General features: G+C 33.5%; 1 protein-coding gene across 1 annotated transcript; it reads left to right on the top strand.

Annotated features, from left to right (window-relative positions):
* The first annotated feature begins 1,889 nt into the window (after nt 1-1,889).
* Nucleotides 1,890-6,821, top strand: LOC149936670 (uncharacterized). The gene is made up of 6 exons (XM_090153182.1): nt 1,890-1,908; nt 3,339-3,451; nt 4,783-4,922; nt 6,164-6,255; nt 6,410-6,490; nt 6,566-6,821. Exons 2-6 carry the CDS (start codon nt 3,353-3,355, stop codon nt 6,742-6,744), a joined length of 591 nt encoding a protein of 196 aa, XP_090009308.1. The 5' UTR covers nt 1,890-1,908; nt 3,339-3,352; the 3' UTR covers nt 6,745-6,821.
* The last annotated feature ends 933 nt before the right edge of the window (nt 6,822-7,754 follow it).

Below are 7,754 nucleotides of genomic sequence, written 5' to 3' on the forward strand. Positions count from 1 at the left end.
TGTAACGCTTTAAATAACGCTTGTCATTACGATAATGATATAAATGATAATATGCATGATCGTTACGTTTACTTCGTAATACAATCCAACCGGGTTTTGTAGACAATATACCATATTTTCATATGAGTGTAGATGTCCTTGTCCGATGAGTACATTCGACAGGTAAGTCTTTGACTAAGTCAGTTGGTTTATAAACGCCCACGCAAATTGTCTTTTTAAAGTGATTTCAATCTGTTTGCATTTTAAAGCCGAACAAGTAAGTAAACATCTTGTGTTGCTGATTTTACAATTTTTCTATATCGGCTTTTCGGTAAGTAAAACATTTTCTGCTAGAGCTCTTGGCCCCAAAGACGCTGAATATAATCTACTTTCGAAATAAAATACCATGTTTTATGTTTTTAAACCAGTTTTATAACGACATTGTCGTTTAGACGTCTTTGCTAAATTTTACGCTTTAATGTAACATTTGCGTAATCGCTCGCTAAAGAAGTACCGCGGCCCGAAAGAGTCAATTTATAAAACATTTAAGCCATGAAGTAGAAGCTTTTTTATATAAATTTTATTCATTCAAGTTTTAGTATTTATATTTGCATAGAGAATTTGAAAAAGCAAAATAAATGCTTGGTTTCTTAAGGTTTCCGCGAATTAAAGTGTCAACGTCTAAAGTTTTTTCCGAATCTTTATATGATACAAAACATAACAGTATGAAATGAAACATCAAAATTTTGTGGAATGCACGTTTTCCCACCTTTTTCAAAATTAATTTTTCCAATTTTAGTAATAATAATTATCAGCTAGGCTAATACCCAAGGCACCACCTTAGGCCTAAGTTATCAAGTCAAGTTTAAAGTCATTAATTCAGGTGGCCGGGACAACGCGTAGGAGGGTGGTGGCCAGCCCTTCACGCCACAGCTCCCTACACTTACTATAACCGTTAAGCTCAACATAGGCATTGGAAACGATATTTAACCATTTACCGCGTTAATTGTCGGTTTCGTATTTTAGGAAACGAGAATGGTTGAAAAGTAAATAAAGAAATGGAATAGATCTTAAAAGAAATTGATTTGAAAATCTTCATCGGTTCATTGTGTAAATTGGCGCGTGCTTGCTCGGAAGGGATAATCTTATTGGCTAAGACAAATGCAGATAAATATTGCTAAGCCCACGTGATTCTATTTTATTATCAGAATAAATAATTGCACGTGCGACGAAAAAATGGGCGATATCATCGAGATTCACGCGTTTTGAATTTAAAAACCCTTCCTTTTGACGGTTTTTATTTTGGAGCGAATAATTTCTTTTAGCGTCTATTGAAATATGAAGGATTATACTGAGTTATGTGTTTTCCATTAGCTAAATGATAGTATTTGATAAAGGATTTCTCATTTCTTTGCCTAATGAAATTTAACTTAACTGGCGGTCAGTTAGATAGTGTTCATCTGGGGAAAGGTTCGCCTTTCTTCTATATAAACTTTCCCATAAGCATAATTTGAAGTCAACTCCGTTGTCTCGGAATCAGCTAACTTATTGAATCTGTCCGTTAATGAGGGATGTTTCCAACTTTGGTACAAAGATAAATGTCTCCTATTAAAAAGAACTTCGATCGGATACGGTAGTACGCTTACTAATTGAAAGGGTCTTAACAGCCTTCAAAATTTAGTTATTTCCCCCATTTGACGAAATTAATTAATTGCTCTAACACTATAGATTCTCATCGGATTTCACTGCAGAATGTGCAAAATTGAACCTAAAAATGCTAATGCGGGTAAAGATCTTTAATGTTCGTAATGGTTAGAAATATCAAATGGAAATTGGAATAGTTGGTGGCAAATGACCGTCTACATTTACAGAAAAATGTGTTTAGGGGCGTATGCTTAAATTCTGCTTGATTGTACAAATCACTTTGCGGTAAGTAGAAATTATCCAAGAAAGAGAGACTCGGATACAACTCTTTTAAATATACTTATTTGGTTTATTGAGAAACACATTTATTATTAATATTTACGTGTTTGAAAAAAATGTGAAACCATTTAGTGATTAAATCACTAAATGGTTTCCTGTTGTTTTTATACTTTGAAATAAATGCCCAAAACAATTAAAAACTATAAATTATGTGAAATAGTAAAACCACTTCGGAGAAAATTCTACACATTAATTGTGATTATTCGATGTACTTTGTTTGATAGACATTCTAACTTAAAAAACACTTAAGACTTAAATTGTTGGACCTTTTTACCTTTTCGGGTAGCTAAATGTTCTGTCCCTTCTGACAAGCGGTAGCTTACGTCGTTCTTCACTTAGTAATATAACTATAGTTAATTAACTTATTATAATGGACCTATTTTTTAATTTCATTGACAAGGAATCTAGCAAATTGTATCTAACGAAATCTTTCTTTAAGAAATAATTTACTGATAAAGCTGTAAGCAAAAATAGCCGTATATTTATTAAGGCTTTGGGGTCTTTGGCAGCAAAAAGCCTACTTGAAAATAATGACTAGTATGCCAGAATTAATGTACTATGATGTTAAGCGTCAGAAGGACAAAACTGGTCTACTGTTGGGATTTCTGGTGTTTAGCCTCATGCATCGCCTCTAGTTAAAGAAGGGAAAGAGGCTGTTATTTTCAATGCTGTTGTTGGCGGTGGTGGTGATGTATGTGAATGCAGAGGAGAAGCGCCAGCTTTGAATGTTACCCCGCTAAACATTAAATTATCTTTAACGACACTTGCTAGAGATTTAATTGGGGTATCGTTCTATCGGTATTAGTTCCCTCTATCTAACCATGTCAGTACCGCGCCGTTTTTAATAACCAAACGGGGGATTTTTCCTTTGCGATATGACATTATAAATTGTGACACAAATAGAAAAACCAGTTTCTGGTGTAAAATACGGCAGTTTACAGCGCAGCCAAGGCTTAGTGTTTTTTCGTTGTAACTGGTTCTCCTTTGAGATATGGAATTATAAATTGATATACTGACAGAAAGAAATAGTCTGGTGTCATATACAGCAATTTACAGTGCAGTCGTGGTTTAGAATTTTTTCACGGTACTTGGTTCCTCTTTGAGAGTTGGCATTGTTAATAGATATACTGATAGAAAAACAAGTTTCTGGTGTGATAGACGACAATTTGAAACCAGAAGAAATATCTTATTTGAATAAATATTTTGATTCAGTCTTAATGCATTATGGCCCAACCAACCCCATAAAATTTAACTTATACATTTAATTTTTTTTTCCTTGAGATAAGAGATGGGGATGAAGAAAATATTATGGCCTAGGCAATCCGGTATCAAAGTGAGTTATTATAGGAAAATAAAGAAATTATTCTTTTTTTTAGGTATTTACTTAAGCATGCTTTGGGTCATTTTGATTTTGGTTTCTAATTTTGTATTTACCGCCGATGCTGCCTGCCCAAGTGCACTTAAATTGGTGACAATCGACAGAAGCAAGGTACATTTTCTAAATACACGTATCTTAGTCAATGTAGTAAATACAGGGTGTTTCAAAAGTATATGCAAACATTTTAAGGAGTTGTAGGGGGTGAATTGAGAAGTATGCCTGTTTTTCGTTTTTCCTACGATGAGTTAAAGAGTGCCAGAGAGCTTCAAAGTGTGGCCTACTAGACCCCGGGAAGTAGGCTGCGAGCCTGCGACTTTGTAAACAAATCGAGGTAACCAGCGTAAAAAAGTTAACTTAAACAGTATTTAAAGTAATATAAAATTAAAAATTAAACTGTCTGCATAATAAAAGTTTTTATTTAAAAACTGGACGACTTGTTTCGTTCCCGTTCGGAAGCTTAAATAAAAACTTTTATTGTACAGACAGTGATCTCTTTAATTTTATATTTTATATTATAAATGTGGAAGCGCCAACAAGTAATGATATTCCATTAATTTCTCAATATTTTAAGTCCCTGCTTGTTGGTTTTGCGCTTGCTGCAGCCTACTTCCAGGGGCTAGTAGGCCACACTTTGTAGCTCTCTGGCGCTTTTTCAACTCATCATAGGAAAATAGGGAAAAACAGGCATACTTCTCAACTCACCCCCTACAACTCCTTAAAAAAATTTGCATAACCTTTTGAAAAACTCTGAATATTGAATACGAACTTGGATAATTCCATACAGTATCATAAATCGTTGTTGTTCGGGAGTGGCAGATTTACACCCATTTTTATTCGTTAATCTACATTTAGTATGAAGACTTATGAAATGCAGAAAGCAAATTAATGAAATGAAAGTGGTTTCTTTTGGCTTGATTTTTGTACATAATTAATAAATTATTGAATAGCTTTATCGCTAATGCTTTTAGCATACCAAAATTGGGATCCTTCGTTAAAATAGTGCGTTGATTTAGAGTTTAAAATCTATTTTAGTTTATAAGTTATTGATTTAGGAACCCACCATAAGAAAAGCACTTAACAGTAAGTTAAGAAACTCTTCTTCTTAAAGATAGAAATGTCTGTTCCTATGGAAAACGTATTTTTTGACGAAATCTTTATAATAGAGATAGATAACTAAATTAAATATGTTTAAGGACTATCTTGTACATATTATAACTATATAAAGAACAGAGAACCACTGTTGTACAATAAAACTTTATTAAAAAGCTATGCCACGGCCGTTTTGGCGCTACAACTGGCGTCGTCATCAGGCAAAACTAATCTTTTTAATAAAGTTTTATTGTACAACAGTGGTTCTCTGTTCTTCATATAGAGATAGATAAACTAACAATAATTCTAAGTCTAGGTTGAATTAAAATTTCTTATTTAACTTTTTTTTTCAGGTTACAGGAAAGAACTGGTTTTTCGTGTTAACCAATCAAGTGTTAGCGCAAGGAAAAACGATATGTGAGGAGATAATGTTCCAGAATGTGAATTACAATGCGAATGCTCTATATTCTGCTGTTGCCAGAAGAGAGTCTGGGTAAACTATTCCTTTGAGCCAAGGGGCTGTTCACAAATTTATTAAAAAACTACCCCCTCGAACGTCACGAATACTGACAATTGGAAAGACTCTTATCCCCTAAATTACGTAAAAAATACTTTAAAAATTAAGTTTAATTATTGAATAACCTCTCTTCCGATACAAGTGAGATAGACAAAGACAAAAATTAAATAATAATTTATGATTGATATGGAACTTTGATGTGTAACGACCTGCCACCTCTGTGACATTTTTACTAACGCTAATGCAAACCGCTCTTAATAATTTATAAATTCCAAATATGACTTGGTTAGTTTATATTGTAGCCATAATAAACTTAAATACCGAAATAGATATTTACGCCTATAGTTCAGTTTATATTATTTCTAAACGTTCACTTTCACCTTTTTCTTCAAAATTTTCAACTTGAAAGCGACAGACATGATTCCTAAGAATTGCTTAATAACGTTGTTTAAAATTAAACTAAATATTATAATACAGTTATATCAAATAAAATTTCATAAAATTCTATTCAAAGATGACGAAATCTAAAAAGTTCCCAAGAGTAAGGAAAATAGGTGAAACTTTTAAGCTTGAAGTGATCATATTAAAGTGCTAATGGTCAATAAAGCCCTTAATAATATTGGTTTACACAATGACCACTTTAAGGACAAGAACAATATTAAATCTGCCTCGATAATGACCACTTAAATTCAAGCGTAAAAAGCTAATGACCATTATTTGGAACTTGAACGTGTGCTGTGAACCAGTTTAAGGGTTTTTTAAAGAAACCAAAATATTTGTAGTTTCTAATTTAAATAAACAAATGATCTATTTAAATTATCAATAAAATGGAGTTTTACGCCATGTATTTACTAGGCCACGGTCAGTTGCAATGAAGGTTAAAAAACAGAATTGTGGGCAGAGGGTGTTCTTGTTATCTAAATATTATAATTTTATATCAAAAGTGACATTGTCAATATTTCATTATCGTAAAACAGTCATGAAAAATAGTTTATTGTTAGTAAGTGGCATGAAGGGGTGGCCACCACCATCCTAAGCAATTTAATTGGCCATTGAATTAAAGGCATTAGCTTAGCTAATTATTATTATTATTAGAAAAATAGATAGTGTTTCGAATATCCAAAAAAGCTAGAACTCAATTTTTCAAATGGATCGTTTTAAAGAACCATTCAAATACAGTTAGTGGATAAATAATTGAAGGTTTTCGTTAAATTTAGACCGCAAGGAAGTTCAACATTCGCCACAATGAACGACATTATTGCAGTTGATACGCCGAACGGGACTGTTTTCAACTTCAACGACGGCACAGGTTTGAAATTTCACTTGAAATATTCTTTGAAATTGAAATAGATATGAAACCAACAAAAAGCAACAATTTAATAACTCTCCTTTTACACAAACTTCTCGATATTTACTGAATCTGAACGTATTTTAAATCTTTAATGTTTCCTTTTACAAAACAGCTAACCTAAATGTCGCGGTTGTGAATTATGAGGAGTACTTCGTTTTTTACTCTTGCAACAATGTCGATCAAATTGTTGTATGTGAGTATTTTTAAAGGCTTAACGTAATTAAAAATAAAATGTTAATCAACTTGTGTACAACTTTTTTCATGATAGTGGATGTCTACTCCACGAAAAACGTAGAAGTCCCGAACAGTCTGAAAGACGAAGTGAAAAAGTCTTTGGATATTTTGAATCTGGGAAATTATGGAAATTTGAACGCCGTGCCTCGCTCGGGATGTAAGGAAGGTCCGGCCATCAGACTGAACGGAGGAGGCGTCTCCATCAACCAATAATCGCGCTTAGCTAACACCCTGTGAACCACTGAAATATATTTATCTATGGGAATATAAATCATATTATTATATTATAATTTGCGTAATTAACTTATGGTATTAATGTTTACATTATTTCATCCCTTAGCTATAAGGCAAAGTAGGTAGTAACTCGAAAATATAAAAAGTCTGTTGTTTAAAATGTGCACCGTAGAACCCAAGGGTTCCGATGAACTTTTCGCAAAAAAATAACGTGTTAATAATCACCCTTGAGAGCCCCCATTGGTTGGTTTTTCGCGGATTTTCGTTCCGATACAGAAGAAATAAGGTTGGGCATCACTGCACTTCGTTATAATGATTTGCCAATGATGTTAAAGTATTACTATCTTTCGAAATGCTATTTACTTTTAAAAGACGAAATCCACCGTTGGACTGCATGAAAAGAGTACTAACGTCGTAAGTTAATCACAAAAATGTAATAGGAGACCAGCATTAAGGGGAAACGTAGCTTTTTTCGGAAAACAAGCGGCGAATACAAAATTTAAGACTAACGACAAAAACAATTTCAAAAGTTAAATTTTTTAAATAAAGGCACGAAACGTGAGTCTTATAATCGCAACGACAAGGAGGCTATAAAATACTTAAAGGGGGACGTTTTCAAGAAGTTGGACGAAGAATTATGGACAAAAAGAGAGGAAGAAAACCAATGGGAAAATTAACACCAAATGCATGCAAACAAACCCTTCCCCTATGACCAAAAAACCAACTACGCTTAAAAAAGACGGAAATCGACCCATATCGAACGTGGGCTGGAAAAACACGAAGTCAGAAAAACTAATTTTCATTTAAACCCGCGTGAAACTCAGGGGCGATATTGTGGATCAGTCTGTTTTCTTCAGTTCTGTGGCCTTTCGTTGGAAAGTTGGTGGTCTTCTTGACGCGAATGGAGACGTCATTGACGTGGTGAACGTGAGTGAAATGATCTGGGTTACGTGATTTTTAGTTGGAGACTTTTTTATGTCATTCAGGTG

The sequence above is a fragment of the Leiobunum rupestre genome, chromosome 7 (assembly GCF_980474605.1).
Source record: "Leiobunum rupestre chromosome 7, qqLeiRupe1.1.hap1, whole genome shotgun sequence".
In the NCBI taxonomy this organism is placed as follows: Eukaryota; Metazoa; Arthropoda; class Arachnida; order Opiliones; family Sclerosomatidae; genus Leiobunum; species Leiobunum rupestre.